Source organism: Cotesia glomerata, linkage group LG7 (assembly GCF_020080835.1).
Source record: "Cotesia glomerata isolate CgM1 linkage group LG7, MPM_Cglom_v2.3, whole genome shotgun sequence".
NCBI classification, from domain to species: domain Eukaryota; kingdom Metazoa; phylum Arthropoda; class Insecta; order Hymenoptera; family Braconidae; genus Cotesia; species Cotesia glomerata.
In genome coordinates, this window is record NC_058164.1 from 8,830,364 (window position 1) to 8,852,392 (window position 22,029).

A 22,029-nucleotide genomic window follows, 5' to 3' on the forward strand; every position below is an offset into this window, starting at 1 on the left:
TACTTCACATAAAATTTGCTCACTCAATTTACTCATGCTCATATAAGTATGAGTACACACTAGTTAATAATTGGCAATTCGATCACAGAAGCCGGCGAGTTAACAAAGAAAAATATGTGTACGCCTGTAAAGTTCAGAGTTCAAGGGATTTTATAATTATTAAATTCTTTTAATTAACCGATTCGGTGAGGTGATTTTTTTTATAAATTAAAAACAAAATAATTGTTTTATTTATTCAAAAAAAAAAGGCTGCTGGGATTTATATTAGTTATGGAGGTTCGATTAAAAAATTAGGCGTTAATTGACTCGCATGGGTGAGCAACGGGAGCGAAAACGAATGTCGGAATGACGCGAGTAGAGGAAGGGAAAACATCAGATCGATTGCTGAATCTCAAATTAGAGACACCTGTCAACGGAATTCGTTTGTATGTTGAATGTATCTGTATATCTATCACTGTATATTTATAGGTGTATGTGTGTGTGTATAATGGTACATGTGACCATCGGCATCTAGCCACGCAAGAGAAACTCCACCAATTAGCAATGGCGCGAAACTCTAATGGACGATAATTCGATAACGGAAGCGGAATGGAGCTGCCGATCGTAGTTTGCAATTACTTGTTATCCGCTTATAGTCAACCTGATCCTTACGTCATTGAAAATCATTATTGAAGCACGATAACATCCTGTACAAAATAATTACTATATAATTATGTCTATACACCGTATTGTCGATGTATTAATAAAGGCAATTTGTTCTTTACTCTGTTTATTAGTTATTAATTCGAATGTTTTTAATTAACGCTCTTATCACTGAGAAAAATTTTCTGTCAAGACAATATAAAATAAACTATAGTAAAAAATTACTATGTTAGCATAGGGATAACAACTTATATAATATAATAAAAACACATAGGTTATAATAAATAATGTATATATTATATCAACAAAACAGTTTAGTTGAATTAACAAATCGGTTTGTTAAAGCAACAAAATCACTCATAAATATGATTATGCTGAAATAATAAAAGACGATATTACAGAAAAATCTGTTGTAGTAAAGAATAAGTTTACTTTTTCTAAGAAATCGATTAGTTTTTCAAAAATATTTGTTATTATTCCTTAAAATGAAATAATTTAGTTGCTTCAAGGTAGTACCTACGCGAAAAGCATATTTCAAGAAACTTATGGAATTTTTTTGTTAGTATGAAATCTATTTGCATCACTAGAGTGGTACGGTTGATTTCATACTAACGTTACCATCTCTCTATATCTCTAGGTGTAAAAGATGCAATTTCGAAAATTAATTACTCAAAAACGGTGCGGTGAATTGATCTGAAATTTTTGTGGTGAATTTTTAATAAATTTATCTTTCGATAAAAAAAATTTCATAAGTTTCTTAAAATATGCTTTTCGCGGAGGTACTAATTTAATTCAGTTAAACTGTTTTTTTGAACTAAATAAAGGGTTCTACTACAATAACAAAACTGTTCCGGTGAAATAACATCAAAATTACATATTATAACCTATGTTTTGTTATCATAACATGTGATTTGCTGTCCCTCCCGTACAAAAATGGATTGATCACTCATTGATCACTGACTGACCAATTATTGATTACGGATTGATCAACAACTCATCGTTAATTGATCAATAATTGATCAGTCAGTAATCAACCATAGATCAATGAGAGATCACTTAAAGATCAATACCTGATCACTCTGAGGAGAATAATCTGATAGTGATCAATCAGAGATCAGTTAGAGATCACCCAGTGATCAATCAGCGACAACCTATAGATCATTCGGAAATCGCATAAAAATCGTCCAGTGTTTAAATGAAAATCACACAGTGGCCATTTAATTATCAAGAAAAGATTGGCCCTTTATAAAGTAATCATTACTGAATATATAACTATAAATATAATAAATAAATACAAAAGTAATAGCTGAAATAAAAAAAAAAATATTATCAAGAATACTTTAAATAAATTTTATTTTCAGTATCAAGCAATTTTTATCCCATCACTGGACAATTTTTATAATATCTCCGAGTGATCTGTAGATTGTCGCTGATTGATTACTGGGTGATCTCTAACTGATCTTTGATTGATCACTATCAGATTATTCTCCTCAGAGTGATCAGTTATTGATCTTTAAGTGATCTCTTATTGATCTGTGGTTGATTACTGACTGATCAATTATTGATCAATTAACGATGAGTTGTTGATCAATCCGTGATCGATGATTGATCAGTCAGTGATCGATAAGTAATCAATCCATTTTTGTACGGGCTATGCTAACATATTACTTTGTTATCACAACTTCCCGACTAGAAATTTTAATGTAAGACCTATTGGGCCCTCGTTGGGTTTCCTAATAGGGACCCCACATGGGGATGTCACGCAAAGTCCTATGCGGCCCTCATTGGGCAATCCCTCTCAGGTCCCAATGGGGAAATCCCCATCAGAGCCCAATCTAAATTTTGAAAGAAAAAATATTATGATTTTCGAAAAGATTAAAAACAATTTAGAACCATATACTCATATTATATTATGATCTCGTTAGTAAATTTAATTTGAATTGAAATGAAATCGTTGATAGAAAAAATCCTTGTCGTGAGTTGGGCTCGAACTTGCGTCCTTTGGGTCCTCAGTCCTTGACGTTACCGCTGGTCCAAGCAGGAGTGCTGATGAGAAAATTTCCTATCTCGTATAGATGAACTTTACCGGTTGACTGAGACATTATTCATGTTATGTTCAAGCTTTAAGAAATTGTTTTTTTTTTTTTTTTTATTTATCCACTTTACTGACGTGAAAATAAAATTTTTGTATAAATTAAATAAAAAATTTAAAAATAAAAAAAAACGACTGAAAAATGTAAAAAAATTGAAAAAATCAAAAATAAAATTCCTTAAAAATGTCCGATTAAATTTGGAATCCCCCTTATACTAACACAAAAATTTTTTTTTTTTAAGTTGAAATTTTTTTGAAATGCAAGTTATTTTTTAAATTTTATTGTATGGATAAAAATTTAATTATGAAAAAGTTTAATTTTTTTTACAATATAAATTCTTTTGCAAATGTGAATCCTCAAAAGTTGGATATTTTTCAAAAATTGAATTCTTACATACTAACAATACTAATAATAATAATGTTTTCTCACTTTGAGAAAATTTTTCTCTTGAATATTTGATACCCATTTTATATTATTTTAGCGTGCAATTATACATATTAAATGAAAAAAAAAAGATTCAATATTATATGATCTTCCCATTTGACATGTTGATCAATAAAAATATTAATGAAAATTTACTTCTATCGAGATATTTAATTTTTTGGAGCAAGAGAAATTTTCTCAAGGTAAGAAAATTTACTTCTATCAAGAACTAAATTTTTGGAGCAAGAGACTAAATTTTTTCAAAACAACAAGATTTTCTTAACTTAAATAAATTTTCTTGGATCAAGATACTTATTTCTTTAATAAGCAAGAAAATTAATTTTATTGGAATAAGTGAAATTTCTTGTGCCAAAAAAATTTTTTTTTTCGCTCAAGAAAATAATTAGGAAGAAAAATATTTTCTTGGCTTAAGTGAACCTTTTTTCTGTGGAGTATTTGAGATTTAATCTCGAATTGATCCCAAATTAATCTGGAATAACTCCACTAAAAAAACTTCGGATTCACTCTATACGCGAATCGTTTAATTACTTTTACTCCAAAACTCCGAGTAATGGGATTAAATTTTAATTTGGATTAAGATTTACTCCGAATTCATCCCGATTTTTTAGAATGTATTTTTAATCTCGTAAAATTAAATTTTTTAAAATATAAAGTTATGTAAAATTTGATAAATCTAAATTTTGTAGTTTTTATTTAACAATGTTGGATAAATTTTTTTCCTAATTATTTTCTATACTTAACGGCTAATTTTTATTTTTATTTCTAATTAATTTACAATGAATATATGCTAAGAATATAAGCTCACCAGATCTTTGGGTGATTGATTTTTTATATAAATAAACGATTGTCTAAATTTAAAGATTATTTATTCATGTATCTACTCTCGGGTTGGGTTATTCCAATTGGATCCTACTACGAGCCCAGTTAGGAAAACTCATCAATGCCTTATTTACATTACGTTGGGAAAATCCTCTTCGGTCCCACACCGATCCCATTTAGGAAAACTTAGCAATTTTATTTTTATTTTTCGTTGGGTTATCCCTCTTAGATCCCACACAGTTCCCACTGGGGAAAATTTAGAAATTTTATTTTTTTTTCCGTTGGGTTATCCCTCTTAGGTCCCACACAGGACCCTATTGGGAAAAACTGAATAAAAATTTTTAATTTTACGTTGGGATTTCCCATTTAGGTCCCACACAGGGCCCTATTGGGAAAAACTGAATGAAGCTACTCATTTTTGCATTAGGATTTCCCATTTAGGTCCCATGCAGGGCCCTATCGGGAAAAACTGAATAAAAATTTTTATTTTTACGTTGGAATTGCCCAATTGGGGGCGAATTAGGCCCTTATAAGGATTTCCCAATTGGGCGTGCCTCTTCGGGACCCAATCAGGTCCAGATGTATACGCTGGGTAATCCCAAAGTAGTTTCTAGTCGGGTAATTGTCGTATATTGTTTTAACAAAAAATTTTTTTTCAGTGATTGTTTCGACGATATAATTTTGCTGTAACAATCAACAGATACTGTTATGACAACAAAATTATTTTTTTAAAACAACAGATTGTTTTAGCGGTATTACAAACTGATTTGTTCTTGCAACGGCTTACTTTATTAAAAGAACTAATCAATATATTACCATAAATAAACTCATTTGTTATGACAACATATTTTTCTGTAATCCCATTTTCGATTATTTTAACAGAATAAATTGTATGAGTATTTTATATCTTTTTTTTTAATGCCACTCAATTTTTTCTTTGAATAGGTTGTTCAATTTTTCAAAAATTCAATCTTATTATTTAGCGAAAAATAAGTAACATTTTTTATATATAATTTCTTTTTATTCTATTTTTGATGTTTGTGAACTCACTTTGACTTGATCAAAGTTGGAAAACTAGATGACGATCAGTAAACAATTATAAAAATGTGAAACGTTTGAAGTTGTTCGAGCGCAGAATAGTCCGACCGTTACAATACGTTAAAATTTGATAAATAAACACATACGATACACATGATATCAAGGGTCCTCATATACATTGATCCTGGTGCTTGAACCTTTCATATTAATGAAAAAATACTTGTAGTGATTGTTATTATATTTCGAATAAAAAAATAAAACGCCAATTACTATGCAGGAAAAAAGATTTACTTGAACAATAAAATACTTGAAAATAATCAAATAAAAATGTTCTTCGTACTTCTACTGAAAAATGAGTCCAAAAAATCTCAACTTTGAGTAAAGTATATTAAATTACAAGATGTAATACTTAACTTACACAATTGATACAAATTTTTTTTTTTTTTGTGTATTTGAAGCGATAATATTTCAAATGAAGTGGTATAAAATAGGACACTGAAATTGTCAAAAATTAAAAAGTTCGATTTTTATTTTCAAATCAATTAGGTGCTATAAAAAAATTTATTCAATTTTTCTACTAGGGTAAAAGACCCCATTAGAGGCACCTTTAACCCCTATTAGTGGCACTTTTTCTTTCAATGAAAAAATGTTCTACTTGGAATAAAAATTAAAAATTTTTTTTATCATAGGTCTTAAAGATTAGAAATAATATATTCATTATTGAAACTAATGATTTCATTAATTGAATAAGTACCAAAATCAAAGAAAGTGTCAGTAATCGGGTCCCCACCACTAATGGGGTCTTTTACCTTATATAGTTGTATAAATATTTTATATGCATAATTTAAATATTTCAAACAAATTAATTATTACGTTTATGAACTCAAAAAATAATCAAATTTTACTCACTTCTGTTGCAGAATAAATTTTTAACATCTATATAATTTATGATATTTTTTATATTAAATAAAAAAAATTGTTGTTTTCATCACCGCAAAATTCACTTACTAAAAAATTTTTAATATCAATTCAAGTATATAATAGTCACTATATTTATTTACCGGGCATTCGATGACTGAATAAAAAATTTCAATTTTTAGTATTCAAATATTTATTTAAATTGTTTACCGTCGGGTAAATTAAAATAAAAATTTGATGATAGGAGTTTTAATCAAAATTTCGATTAATTATTGTTGACTGAGTTTTTAAATTAGTAATAAACTTCAATGACCGTTGAAATTAATTTTTCAGCGCAATAATTGAAAATAAAAAAGTCTCCACAATTACTTTGTAAATAACAACGCAATGAACTGTCAGAGTATCATGAAACAGCGTTAATAAGTAGTAAGTGCAAAAGTTTTCAATTATGACAATATCTCTCATGGGTTTTGACTTGAGTAGACACTTAGATCGGGATTCCAGGTCCCGTGACTTTATTTTTCTTGTTCGTTACTCCCTTTGTCTTTTTAAAGCGTAAATCACTTTATAGAGTCGCCGGTTTCTCGCGGCTACAGAAGTTATCCCGTAAATTGTTAAGTGAAGTTGATGAAACGAGGCACGAGTGGGATTTATTCGCCGAAACTTGAGCTCTTAATGTTCAGTACCCAAAGGGACGATCGCGTTGTGATCATGAGAAAGACAAAAGTCAAGAGAAATAGCCTGGGGTTATCATTTAGACCTACTTCTCTACTTCTACATCTACATCTCGGGACTTACCTACGGTTATATAACTGTACTATCACTGAATAACAATAAAACTTTACTACTAACTTTATATTGAAGTACTTTAATTATTATCATTTTCATGATAATAACCATTATACAATGTCGTTTTTCTCTTTATTTTTGTTTAATCAAATATATATATACTTTCATGACGGAGCTGATTATTTTTTATTAGTGTTTTTTAATTCCCCTACAATTATAACATCTTAAGAAATAATTCAAAATGTATGGGGGTTTGCTTGTGGAATATTTTAAAAAATTCACTATGCTGTGAAAAAATTTTCTGATATGACCTTATATAATTTTTGATGTGGGTAAATCAGGACGAATTTCACTTGATATGGCTTACTATGGTCGTATGTCGATATATAATTTTTCGACCAAAGTTGGTGTTAAAAATATCCGACAGATGGCGCATGGTTGCTCAATCATCTCATTACAAGAGACTTTTTTTGGAATCTTAAGACAGTACTGTCGGTCTTGAATGACTGTTCAGAATTTAATGAAATTTAGCATATTAGTAAAATACGTTAACATAATAATCACATTGAATTTTTATAGAGCTGCAGAAACACAGTAAAAAGATATTGATCGTTAAAGTTTTTACATTGAACATTACACCATAAAAAATCACAATTTTTGTTTTATTTAATGAAAAGTACCCTTCAAATTTCAATAAAACTTTAAATACTAAAAAAAAAAAAAACAACATATTGAAGTACTTGCATAATTGAACGTACAGATTTAGAGCATGTAATAATAATTAATAACGAAACTATCTAAAATTATCTTTGTCACTCTTTCTCCAGTGCAACGTTGCTTAGGTAAATCTACATCATAAATTAAACGAGACTATGTATTTGACATTTAACTCTTAGAATATCGACAGTTCTACCTCAAGTTCTAAAACCAAAATCCTTTTCTTAACTCCTCTAAGGAGCTTATCTTACATTGATTTTTAATTCAATCACCTACTGAACCAGTTTGAGTTTTTAATAAAATATGATAATTGATTTACACATTGCTAGAAAAAATAAAAAAGTTATAGTAAATTTTTGTATTCTCATGCATAGTCTGCTATAACCATATTAGACCATTTATAAGTATATAATTTTCGTTAATAGCCGCCTCTTAATTTTAAAGAGTATTTTTACGAATAAGTTATTATGAATAAAGTTTTTTTTTTTATTAAAAGGTGGAAATTGAAAAAAAAGTGTAATGAAAAAAAAAAAATACAATGTTAAAAGATATTTTTTGGCTAATTAAGAAAAAAAAAAAAAAAGTAAAATAAGTGTCAGGTGTCGGCTGATTTTAGCATCATTTTATTATTTACAACCTTACCATAAATGCTTTTACTTGTCGAAGCTCTGACGATTCTTTTTTTATTAAAAATACTTGAATTTTCAGTCAATTAAATAATCTATTTATTTTTGTTTCAGTCGAAAAATATGCAGGAGATCAATTAAATTTAACTAAAATAACTCGAACAGAAATGGGAGCGTATTATTGTATTGCAACAAATGGAGTTCCACCGACAGTCAGTAAAAGAATAATCGTTGATGTTGAGTGTAAGTATTTTTAAACAATTTACAATAAAGATAATATTTATGGCTAATCAAATGAAGTCAACAACTTTTTGAATATTTATTTATTATTATTTATTTATTCATTTTTTTTTTTGTTTTCAAGCGAATCATCTTAAATTTGCTTTTCAGACATCAATAAATTTGAACTCACAAAGGAAAAATGAAATGTTGAAAAATTGTTTCAAGTCATAAAATAATTTACCAAAATTTTGAACCAATTTTTTTTTGTTTTTAATGTAAAAATTTATTAGAAGTAATGAAAACCTTAATAAGCTTCTGTAAACAAGATATAATATTAATCTCAAGCTGTGACTAAAAAAAATTAAGCCCTCAGACCAAAGTACTGTATTATACGTTGTTTAAATTTAATTCAGTTTCCTGAGGTCCTGCGTCGCCATTTTCGTATCCCAGGAATCAGCCAGGACTCGTCCCTCGGGAAATACAAAGACAAGAAAGAGGAGCCGAATGGTCTTGGTCATTTTTCCATTTTATGCGTTTCATTCGTTCGCGTCAGACCGGTCCTGCATACCTATACCCCACAACGGTACGTGTCTCACTTACAACATTCTTCTGTTATCTCCCTCGTTTATTTTCTTTCGTTTACCACATCACTATGGGATATAACACATGCCCTCATCCTCACCCCAACACATCCTTACACGTCCACCCTTTTTCATTCTTTCCTATAAATAGTCCTTCGCGAGCAGCACAACGATACGAGTAGTACAACCCGTAGATAGGCACGACAGTGTCTCTTGAATATTTAAAAGTCCCAACTACATATTTTATTCAGACGAGTGGGAAAACACTGCAGTTCTCACGACGACGCGGTCAAAATAGCTAGGGTACCGACAGGTATATCCTTATATTGTGTATTGTATATGTACAGTATGTGCTAGACAATGAGGTAACAGTACCAGACTAGACATCCCTCGGCAAATTTACATGTATGCACGTATACCTATCTATATATGTTTGCTACTTTCCGATTACTCTATTTGTCCACACTAGAGTACACATTCCGCCTCTAGTGTATCCAGTAAACACACACAGATAATATCCTAATCTTCCACACTATCTGCATTAAAAAATGCACTTAAAACTTTTTAAAATTATCCGGTGTCCTCCATTTCCGTCCTCAAAATTACACTTTTATACCCTCGTGTTGTTGCATTATCTAGGTTAATTTCTTTTTTAAATTTTAAATACCATGTGTTTTATCGCTCAATTTTCTGATATTAAAAATATATTCTCCACTAACGGTACATCCGCGACCACTTCGCTGGACCTCACTTTTATTTTAACTTTTTTCACACTTTTAATGAACAATTTCTGTCGAACTTCTATACGAAATCCATAGTTTACTAGGAATTATACTTGGCAATAGAAAGTCTACAGCTGAATGAGTGCGGTAATGATACCCTAGGGCCGATTTTTTTAGATAGGTATCAGTGGAAACAGGAAAAGTCAGATCGATATGTCGGAGCGTTTATGTGGAGTAATAATCGGGGTAATTAAAAATTTTAAACATTAATATTTCTAGAAAGTTTTGAAAATTTGGGAGAAAGATGCATGTAATTTCATTTTTTTACACTGAAAAAAAACTATTTATTCAAAAAATTCACTCGCTATCAATAAAATAAAACAAATAGAATAAAGATTTTATTTATTTTTAAACAAGACAATTTATATTGTATTGGAATATAAAAATATGATAAATAATAATCAATCAATAATAAATACTACTTCAAACATAAAATATATTATTTAGATGCTACTATTCTACAGTTATGTAAAAAAAAAAATGACATTAGTAATAACGACTATGCAAATATCAAAAAAGTTAAAACGCAACCCTGGAGTCTGGTGTACTATTTGAAACAGTAAAAAGTAACCAGAATCAGAGTATATTTTACAATTTATGTTTTTCTGTGAAGTTATTTAAATAAAATTTCTCTAATAGGTAGGCCGCTAAAAGCATAAAAACTTATCAATTATGAAAATATCACTGTCATTAAAAATATTTAGAATTTTTTTAAAAAATCTTTTTTTTACGTTTTTTTTTTTTTTTTTGGTATTTGAATGAAGAAACTTTTTTTAACCAAAAATATGGAATTCTTAATGACAAACAGAATTAACTAACTAATTTTTTTATTAATAGAAATGAAAGTGAAAATAAAATAATTTTTATTAACAAATAATTAATTGAAAAGCGCTTGAAATTATCGCGGTAATGCTTCAAACAATGACTAGGAGCATGAGTATGAGTCGAGGATGATGAACAATCACCCGTCAATTGTTTAAGAGTCAAAAACGTCAGTAAAAGCTTAACAGTGTGGCGCTCGAGGATTATGCGAGGCATGCTCAGCGTGGCTATTTCACTCAGATTCTATGTATACCGGAACCGATGGCATGTCCTCCAACCCCGAGCGCTTTCCGCAAATCCACGGATTCCCATACTGACCCCTAATTAACGCATACTTCTCCACTATACTACTGACGTATCCAGTGAATTCACTCTACACTATTCCCGCAGCTTGATTTTTCGCTTAATATAAAGCTCGCCACACACACGTGTTAACCTGGCCACCTAACTATCTAACTAATTTCACAACAAAGAATCAAACTTTTAAAAAAATTACCCCACCAAAAATCTTAAACTTCAATTCTTGTACAAAAATAACAGAATCTACGAAAACGATTTTGGTTTTTTCTTTTTTTACTATTTCAATACAAAAGCAGCTAAAATAATATTATTTAAAATAATACCCCGTTTTATAAATTTGTAATAAAAACTGCAGGGGCAGAAAAATAGCGACTGTTTATCTAACAGCAATATAGATCACTAGGTTTTTATATTAGTAAAAGAAAATAATTGCCGGAATTTTTCATTTTACATGTAAAAGTAAAAATGAAGATTATGCCGTAAAAATTCAGAGCCTCGGTAAATTAAATAGTTGACATTAGAGGATAGGAGTAGTAGCTTGAGAAATTTCCGTAGTTAGTTATGCATAACAACATCAGCTTGTCATTTCAAAGAGTAGCAAAGCGGGACTTTGCATCATACATCATACATCATACATCATACATTTATACAGGTATATCCTTCGTATACACTGATACCCACCAGAGTACATGCGTATCATCTAATCTAGCAAGACTCAGCTTATCTGTCGTTTAAATTACTAGGGATTCACAGTCCCCTGTGTCGTTAGACACATGAGAGAGAAAGTTTACTCAAAGCAATACTGTTTCTATTCACCCCTTCCATATATAGTATATATATTTGTGAGTATCCTAGCCAATCGGTTTACCACATTTATAAATAAATGAAATTTTCACTTTAATTTACTTCACTTATTCTAAATGCTTAAAAGAAATTATATTGATTTTTTTTTAACTTCCCGCTAAGAAAATTGAAAATTTTCAAAAATCGGGAAGTTATTGGTTTGACCCCGTTTTTCAAAAATCGAGTTTTCATCAGATCTCGACGTTTTGAGGTCCTAGGAAGCTTCCCCGACTATTCCCGTGAGGGTGTCACTATGTCTGTATGTATGTATATATTGAGTATGTATATATATTCTACTTTGATTAGATAATTTAAATTAACAATTATATTGATTTTAATGAAAATCCCTGACTCTAGCTTTATTTAAATTATGAAAAATATTAAATAATGTGCCGAATAATTTATTAAAATAATTTTAGTTTGGAATAAATTTTTGTCTCAAATAATTCTAATTTAGCGGTTTACTCAATTCTATTTCTACTGGCTTAAGCCAAATTATTATTCAACGATTCTCAAATAAATAAATTTTACACATGACATAAGAATCTGGAATTAATAACCCGAATTAAATTCCTGGTATTATTAACCCGGACAGGTCTATGTGTAAAATAAGTAATGACAAAGACAAATTATTTTCCTTAAACAAATTAATCAATAACCCGAAATAAGTCCTAGTATTATTAATTAACTGTTTTATAATTGATTCTAAATTCAATACTTAATTTTAATTCTTACAAATTGAGACTTAAAACAAACCAACGATTGTGAGCGAGCACGAAATGGTGGTGACCTTCAGCCGACATGTTGCCTGGCTGACGCCGCAGACCCGAGAGATAATTAACTCGTTATTTGTACCTGGAGTTTTTATAATTTTATTTGCACTCCCTCGGTGAGCTACAACTCCTCGTCTTCGGATACTGATGTGAATTCTCCCTTGGTGAGGTAGTCTCGATTTAGCGGCAAAACTCTGGCCACCATCACTCGCTCTCTGGATATTTATAACACCAGTAACCGCAAATCAGCATTAGAAATTATTACAAGTTAAAGTTAATCTAACCAAGCTGGCATTCGGCCTAGCAAGCATTAAATTAACAAAATGTTATCGCTTCGTTCCACGTTGGACAAACAGAAAAAAAGTAATTACCTTAGCTGGATGTTTTAGAAAAATTTGCGTGTCGTCCAGTCGAGCCACTCAGTCACAATGAGTCTTACCAAATTTTGTTCTTCCTTTCTTGCTTCCTCTGCTCTCCCCACTACCACTACGCCGGCTTCTCCACCTTGGGGCCTTTCTTACTAGCTCCAAACGAGCTTTAGATCACAGCGCACTGTGACCTGTCGATAAATAACTGAGTACCGAAATAGGGAAATATACCGGGTAACGATCACTCCGTTACAAGTTTCATAGAACACAATTTTTGGAATTTTCAAACCGCAATAACTTTTGAGTGGATCAACCGATTTTCACGCGGTTGGCGGCATTCGACGCAGTTTTATCATCCTCATAAGTTATTTTCTCATAAGTTATTTTCTCATAAGTTATTTCCTCATAAGTTATTATCATCCTCATAAGTTTTAATTGATCGAACCAAAAATTTCGGAGTAATCCTGAAAAAACACTTTTTTCGGTTTTCTTTCGTTCACGACATCTCTCGAACGAATCAACCGATTTCGACCAGCTTGGTGGCGATCAACGTGGTTTTTTATTGTCTAGAGCTGATTAGTTTTTGGAATTGATCGGTGGAGCCGTTTAAAAGTTATCCGAAAAAAACCACATTTGAAAAAAATTTTTTTCTTAGTTTTTTAAGATTTCTCAAAATCTACTGATCCGAATCGGTCCAAATTATACTCAAAATCTAAGTTTGGCCAAGCCCTTTTAAATGGCACCAACCGCGATAAAATCGAATCAGCCATTCAAAAGTGATAAGCGGTTCACATACTTTCACACACACACACACACACACACACACACACACACACACACACACACACACACACACACACACACACACACACACACACACACACACAGGCATAGTGACACCCTCACGGGAATAGTCAGGGAAGCTTCCTAGGACCTCAAAACGTCGAGATCTGATGAAAACTCGATTTTTGAAAAACGGGGTGAAACCAATAACTTCCCGATTTTCTTAGCGGGAAGTTAAAAAGTAAAAATTAATAAATTAAAAAAAAATAAGTTATTTTAAAGTTTACTAACAATTGTTCTAATTAAGAATGATAAAATGCATAGAACTTGGCACAAATATTTAAACTCGTTCTAATAACAGAATTTATTTTTTTAAGTTGATTAAAAATTAATTTTTAATTAGTAATCGACGGCTAAGAAAGATCGAAATTAAATTATTAGAAGCTTGTAGAGTACATGTACCTATTGTTTTATAAACATTGCTTGACTAGCTGTCAAAATATAAAAGAAAGCAAATAAAGTCCACAAAATTTTTATATTTTGTTTTGTATAAACTTTTTATATAAATCATTTGTGTAGTGTTATTATTAAATAGTTCATTAATAATAATCTAGTTATAAATTATTTTTTATTTCTTTGACATTTTCTGGTTAGTTTATGCGCTGACATGTTACATACAGACGATGTTGTGACTGTTAGACAGTTGAAACTCACGAAAATATGAAAAAAAGCGAGGTTTTGTGCTGCCCGGCCAGAAAATATGCATAGCACGCATGCGCCAAAACAAGCCACAAATGTTGTTCTTTCTGGAGTAAAAAGCGTCCAGAAAGAGCGTACTTTCGGCTAGGAAAACAAGAAATAGTATATTACATACCTAGGCCAGTAAAATAAGAAAAGTCGCAGATCACATGTAATTGTTGGCCGAGGCGAAGCCGAGGCTGACAAACATGTGATCTGAGGCTTTCTTATTTACTGGCCAAGGTGTGTATACTATTTTCTGCCCTCCGGCCGGAAAGTGGCAACTTTCTGGCCGCTGCGCTAAACAAAGTTGCCACATTCCGGCTACGTCGAGCAGAAAAATAGTATACACACCTTGGCCAGTAAATAAGAAAGCCTCAGATCACATGTTTGTCAACCTCGGCTTCGCCTCGGCCAACAATTACATGTGATCTGAGACTTTTCTTATTTTACTGGCCTAGGTATGTAATATACTATTTCATTATTTTTGATGAAAGAAAATTTTTGTTTGAAAATTTTAATTCTTATAAAAAATTTCACTACACAGAAAAAAAGGTTCACTTGAGCCAAGAAAATATTTTTATTCCTAATTATTGTCTTGAGCGAAAAAAAAATTTTTTTTGACACAAGAAATTTCACTTATTCCAACAAAATTAATTCTCTTGCTTTAAGAAGTACGTATCTTAATCCAAGAAAATTTATTTAAGTCAAAAAAACTTCTTGTTTTGAGAAAATTTAGCCTCTTGCTCCAAAAAATTTAATTCTTGATAGAAGTAAATTTTCTTGTCTTGAGAAAATTTCTCTCTTGCTCCAAAAAATTAAATATCTTGATAGTAAATTTTCATTAATATTTCTATTGATTAACATGTCAAATGGGAAGATCAAATAATATTGAATCATTTTTTTTTATTCAATATGTATAATTGCACGCTGAAATAATATAAAATGGATATCAAATATTCAAGAGAAAAATTTTCTCAAAGTGAGAAAATTTTTTTCTCAGCTGAAGTAGGTGGCGCTGCTTCCCTAAAGTATCTAACAATCTTGATCAAATATAAAAATTTATTGTATCAAGTATTTATGATAATTTGAATTAAGAAAAAATTACTTTCACCAAGAATAGAATTTCAAGAAAAATTTTTACTTCAGCCAACACAACTTCGGTCTTCCTTCAGGCACCCGAAAATTTTCTTGAGCCAAGAATTTTGGTCTTCAGTCAAGAAACTTTTCTTTCTGTGTATGTTAGAATTTAAATTTTTTGAAAAATTATTGGGGGTAATTTTTAAAAGTACACGGGTTGAGAAAACGCAACAAAAACAATCAATTTTTCTTAATTTACAAGGTGGTCCTTGTAACTTCCTTAACTCAAGATAAGTAAATAAAAGTATAGTAGAAAGCGAAGTTTTTATAATAAAATGGTGATTTAATGTTTAATAGATAAAACTAAAGAAGCAATATCGGAACAATATCGACTAAAAACTTGATATTATTTAATATTAGTATTAGTAAAAAATGAAAGTAGACAAAGTAGCTAAATTGAGCAAGTTTATAAGGAAGTTGAAAAGTACTTTATAAAATGTTGTTGGTATCATTTGAATGTACGAACTCGGGGGGTTTATCTGTATTATCCCTGTACGTATAAATGTATGTATATATTCATTGTAGTTTCACCGACGATATTCGTGCCAAATCAGCTGATGGGAGCACCAGCTGGAAAGAACGTAACCCTTGAGTGCAACATTGAAGCACATCCACGAGCGATAAGCTACTGGAACTTCAACAACTCTATGGTACTAAGCAATGAAAAGTATACCAGCACGATAATGGAGAGTAGCTACAGAACTAATATGCAGCTGACCATACGAAATCTACAGCTCAGTGATTTTGGTAACTACAGATGTATCAGCAAAAATTCACTTGGCGAGACTGAAGGATCTATTAGACTATACGGTATAATTGCTTTTTTTATTTCTATTTCACTTACCTAAAGCTTTGGTAATTTTAATTTCTAACAAAGTCACATTAAAACGTATTTGACAATAATAATGTACTTATAAATGATACAAAAATCACACTGTTATAAAGAGAAATCATCGCTGAACTTAACAATTTTATTTAAATCGATTAATTTCTATTTTTTCATTAAAAAAGTAGTTTTAATGGCTTATAGAGTAAATTTTTCAGAGCTTAATAATGGAGAGATAAAATCAATATCTTTTGAAAAAATACATTTTTCAACTTAATTTACTTCTCAATATCTTTGTCAGCCATATGATAAGTTGTGAAATGTAAACTGCATCTCAATAATGTTTTGTTTAATTATAATTAATTTTTTTTTGGCTGACAGAGAAATTTTCTGTCCTTCGAGCAGCTATACATAAAAATTTACTTGTAAGTATAGTTTGAAGACAGCTGATACTATACTCAATTGTGTATCTAGCTTACCACTGGTAATACAGTCTTTAAACGGTTCTTTTTTTATGGTTCACGTATCGGAACTGAATAGGGCGTTCAATTCATATGAAAAAAAAAATATTATACGCGGAAAAATCTTAACGAACTTTAAAACTAATTTATAAATAAAATTAATTTCTTGTAATTTGTTTGTAGTTAACTTATCATTAAAATTATTTTTTTAATTTATTTTTGTAGTGTACTGTAGATGATTATTTTTTTCTATCCTCTTAAAACATGCGCATTTGAACTTAGAAAACTTTTGTATTATTATTATATTATTATTAAATTTTCAATTAAATAAATAAATTTTTTGTATTGTAGAAATGGTCCAACCATCGGCACCGCCGACAGCTACGGAGATTAAAAGTAGCGCAAACAAAGAGGGTGAGTGTAGCAAAGAACTGATAAATAAATTAATGACTAATAACGTAAAACAAAAAAAATCATGATTATTATTATCATAATCATGAAATTAATGGCAGAACTTAGTAGAAAGTTATTAATAAAAAATGGTTTTAGAATAAAGTTAACAAGTGTTTCGTGGAGACAAGTTTTATCAGCGAGGGAGTAATCCTTATATATTTGTGGAGTCCAGTATAAACACGGTTTCATTATTGAAGAGCTAGAATAACTTGAGAGAGGATAGTTGGGTCAGGTCCCCGTGGTTTTGCCATCTCCTCTTTGCTCCTTTCCACTCCTTTAGCTCCTTCATCTTGTGTATATCCACCCAACGGTAGCTTACCTCTGGTTCTTCTGGTCTCCGCTGAGAACTACGCTTCTACAACCGAAACCAATCTTAATATGCTCAATTATTAACGCCTATGCTAAGCCACTGTTTTAACAATTTCACTTCTACACATACACAGTCACATGTATATACTAGAGTGATTCTAAAATAGTAGATGTTATTTTTTTTTTGATAGAAAAGTTATTACGGAGCAAAAATTTTAAATAAAAATAAAAATTTCAAGAACTTTAATTCATTTTTAAAAGTATTTATTTTTTTCGTTTTAGTTTAAAATTTAGTACTAAAATTCATAACAAACTCATGAAATTAAAGAAATTTAACAGTTTCTATAACAAAAATTAGTTGAGTTCTAAACTTTTAACAAATCGTTGCTTTTGTAAAATTACAAAAATTAAAATTTCTAATCATATTTGATTGCTAAAGAGTAAATATTTTTATATAAAAAATAAATCATTCAAATTAATACTTGGAATAGTAAAATATAAAAAAAATTGAAAAGAAATGAAGTTTAGTTTTTTTTTTTTTCAAAAATTGTCTTGTAATATTTTAAAATTTTGCTTAAACTTAAAACAAAAATCTACAATTTTTTATAAACCAAAAAGTTAAAAAGTTTTTCTTCAACGTAACTTACACTTGAAATGATTAATTAAATAAATAAACTATTGTATGAAAACTAAGTACATATTAATCAATAATCAATCAATATCCTATAAGACTTGTAAAATGTAACTTTTCAGAATTAAAAGTTATTTATTCTTTGAGAAACTTTTCAACGATTACAACAATTTATCTTATGAAAAAAAAGAGACTTTTTTATTATCACTTTAGTATAAAAAAAAAATTATAATAATTATTATAATTACAATAATATATTTAAAATACACTGATATACATAATAGTTGGATCGAGATTGTGTAGCATACTAAGAGCAAGAGTAAAAAATTTTAATTCAACCGAAAAAAGTCGATGATAAACCGAGTGCTATAATGAGAAATTCAATAGCACAAATGGAGGTTTATATTAAAGTCTCGATTCGCAAGGCCAATAAATCCGACCCTCACTCTTTCTCTGCCTATCTTTTTGTTCGTCCTCTTCCTCACTCACTCTCGATCGTCAGAGCTTTAAATTCAAAAGAATCAAACAAAACTCATGAAAACTCAATCGGGTTTTATGACAACAAGAACTGCCTTGGGTTCCGAATTTTAACAAAAATAAAATTTAATAAAATATTTACATAAATTCATTGGAATTTAACCGATTGTTATTACGATTTTTTTATTTTCTTCCATAAAAATGTATTTTCACATCAAGTTAAATTCCTTCCATAATATTAGAGCATTCCTTTGCAACACGGTTTTATATAAAGTATAGAGTAAAGATATTTACTCAGAAATATTTTACCCAGTATTTACGTGTACGGAAAAATCAATTCATTTGCATACGCCGAGATAGATTCAACTTTATTTCTGTATTCTACTCCTTTAAAATCACCGTCCCGTATTATTAAATATATATCAGTTGAGTATCTTTTATCGTTCGCTTTATCAATATATATTTGAGGAAAATCATAACTTATACTTTATACTCCAGTAATAATTATTTTTATGCCTAACTTATTGGAATGTATTTAAAGTTAAAATTCATTCAATCGAATAATCATTAAAAATAAAAAAAAAATCATTAAGAGCGTTTTAATTTTCAACATTCACACGAATCAACAACATACATAAAAATAATTTATAAAAGTTTAAATTGAGTGAACAAAATACGATGAGAAAAAAATAAACTCGAATCAAGAAAAAAAAATTTTAAATGAAAAAAATTTTTTTAAAGAATTTCATTTTTCTGAATCAAATAAAAAAATTCTTAAACTAAAATATTTTTCTCGATCTAAGTAAATTTTAATTGATTCAAGAATTTTTTGTCATGATTGAGAACTCTTCAAAATTATTTTCTTAGTTCTAAAGTTTCTCTCAATAATCAACTTAAATTTTTTATCAATGCACAAAATATCGGTCAGCTCAAAATAAAAATTCATTAATTTTCAATAGTAAGGTAAAAGCCCCAATATATGATCATGTACCAGTATATGATCACTCCATGTATTTGTATATCTATATTCACAAATATACTGGTACATGATCATATATTGGGGCTTTTATCTTATTCATAAAAATACATTCATGAATTTTTACATAAATTCTGGAGTGTAATTTTTCATTTCGATAACAATTATTAAACAAAGTAGCACAAATAAAAATGAATAAAAAAAAAACACAAGTCAAGGTGTCACGAGACTTTTACATAAACTGCGTAAAAAATGAAACAAATACATAGTACAAGCAAAACGTGACTGTTTAACAGAGCAGTTACTGTTAATGAGTAAAAAAAAGTGTGACAAAAAAAAAATAAAAAGATAAACTGCGAAAAATGTTATTTTAATTCAACAACTATGCTAATAAATACAGTTATTTTCCTCAATTCATCACCACCTTCTGCACAGATCTCATTACAATAGTGACCTAATTAACAGGATTTAAAAATTGAATTACTACGGGTAAGGGAAATGTGTGCCGTTGCTGGTTCCGCAAGATGCTCTAGAGTTCAGAAATGAGTGTGAAAAGAAAAAGAGCTTTAGAAATAGTAAAAAAAAGGGCACCCCAGCAGAATGAGCTCGCGGTGCTCCATTATTGTTATCTTACAAACGAATCGCAGAAAGTCCAATTTACCCGGGCAAGACCAATGAGAGTGAAGTCGTATAGAACAGTAGACCTGTTAGCTCTCTTCTTCATTCACCTACTGCTCTTCTACCAAAAGAAAAACCCTGCCCGGTAAGACGCGAGTTGAATACGCGAATGTGAAGACTTTGATGATAATAATAAGAATAACCATGCTAATAATAATAATAATAATAATAATAATAATAGTAATAATAATAATAATAATAATAATAATAATAATCACTAAATGATAATGATAATAGTAATAGTAATAGATACAGTAATAAGAATAAGAGTAAGAAAAAAAAGCAGGCCGTATAACTGAAAGAAATAAACGAACGAAAGAACGAACTAGCGATAACGTTTGCCACAACGAGTAAGAGAAGACTGTAATAAATGCTCTTATTCTTTATTTTCTCCATTCATTTGCTTTCGTTTTGTTTTATATAGTTTAGTTTATTTCTCTGCCTCTTCTTCGTTCTTTGTTCCTCCACTGACATTTTCCATTTTGCCTTCCCTCTAACATTTCGCATATACTTTGCCAATAAATTTACAGCCGCACGCGTTACGTCCATTGCGATAAAATTTCATCATAATATACTATTAGTTCGTGCTGGAAAAAATTAACGTGCTACATAAATGACTAAAAAAAAATAAACTGATACAAGGGAACAAAAAAAAAGATACCTACACAAAAAAATTCAAATCGAGTAAGTGCCGATTGAGTGGTTCGGGCAATTTCGATTGCCAGCGTCGTTTAAATAACGAGATAGTTGGTCGAGTTATTTTAGCTACGTCCATTAAATATGTAAAAGTTGGAAAATAAAAAATAGAGAACGATGATCGAGTGTTTTTGCGTTGGATTTTAGATTTTAGATTTCCATCCCCAGTTGGAAATTCGTTACACAAAATGTGGGAGGTGGGGCTGCGAAATAAATCGAAACGTAGACGTTGGATTTGTAGCATATGATCCAGGGTCGAATTATCCCGATGGGAGTACAGTGTTTCATAATGAGTGGCTCTCCCCGCGGATTATTCATCGATCCTACGGCTTTAATTAATTATCAGGGAAATGATAGCCGACATCCCGGCCAGAGAAATAGTTACGCGAATGGTTGGAGTGCGAGGCCAAAATAACGATATATATAATAACTTGTCGCCTGTCTAACCGAGTTTCAAATTAATTAAAACGGAAATCTGTGACGAAATAATAAAATTGTGATTGCCGCAACACTTCCGCAACATCACCGCAACACGGCTGCACTGTCCCGAGTAAAAATTAAATTATTATTTTCTTCTAAAAAATAATAAATTTCGATCAACCGCCGCAACACCGCTGCACCACCGCCGTAACACTGCCGTAACACCTCCGCAACACCGCTGCACTACCTTCGTTTGGTGGTATACATTGAAATAAAATATTTGTTGATCATTCAAATAGCTGAACTAAATTCTTTTAGTTAACTAAGACTTGCAGCGCAGTTGGTAATGTTCGAGACTTTAATGCAAACGACCCAGGTTCGAATCCCATCGCAGTTTAATCATTATATAAAATTTTTCCAGGGTATTTCGATAGGCGTGCCGCTTCTGCTCAACCCAGGGGACAGAATTAAAAATATACTTCAATAATGCGACTAAAAAGAATCAATAATTTCGCGGTACTTTGGCCTGATTTAAAAATTTTTTTTCGTTTGAATATTAGGCATTTGAATAAAAAGAGATTAAACAATAGGTCTTACATTAAAATTTATGTTCAAGTTATTTATTAATTAATTATTGCGTGATAAATTAATTATGATGCCATTT

At 30.2% G+C, this 22,029-nt stretch overlaps 1 protein-coding gene across 4 annotated transcripts in view; it reads left to right on the plus strand.

Annotated features, from left to right (window-relative positions):
• The window catches only part of LOC123268622 (lachesin-like), a 311,927-nt gene that overhangs the window by 244,138 nt on the left and 45,760 nt on the right, over positions 1-22,029 (plus strand). For all 4 annotated transcript variants that reach the window (XM_044733858.1, XM_044733861.1, XM_044733859.1 and 1 more), the window contains exons 5-7: positions 8,201-8,329; positions 15,964-16,248; positions 17,077-17,139. In XM_044733858.1, the coding sequence (XP_044589793.1) occupies positions 8,201-8,329; positions 15,964-16,248; positions 17,077-17,139 (477 nt within the window). The remainder of the gene's footprint in view (positions 1-8,200; positions 8,330-15,963; positions 16,249-17,076; positions 17,140-22,029) is intronic.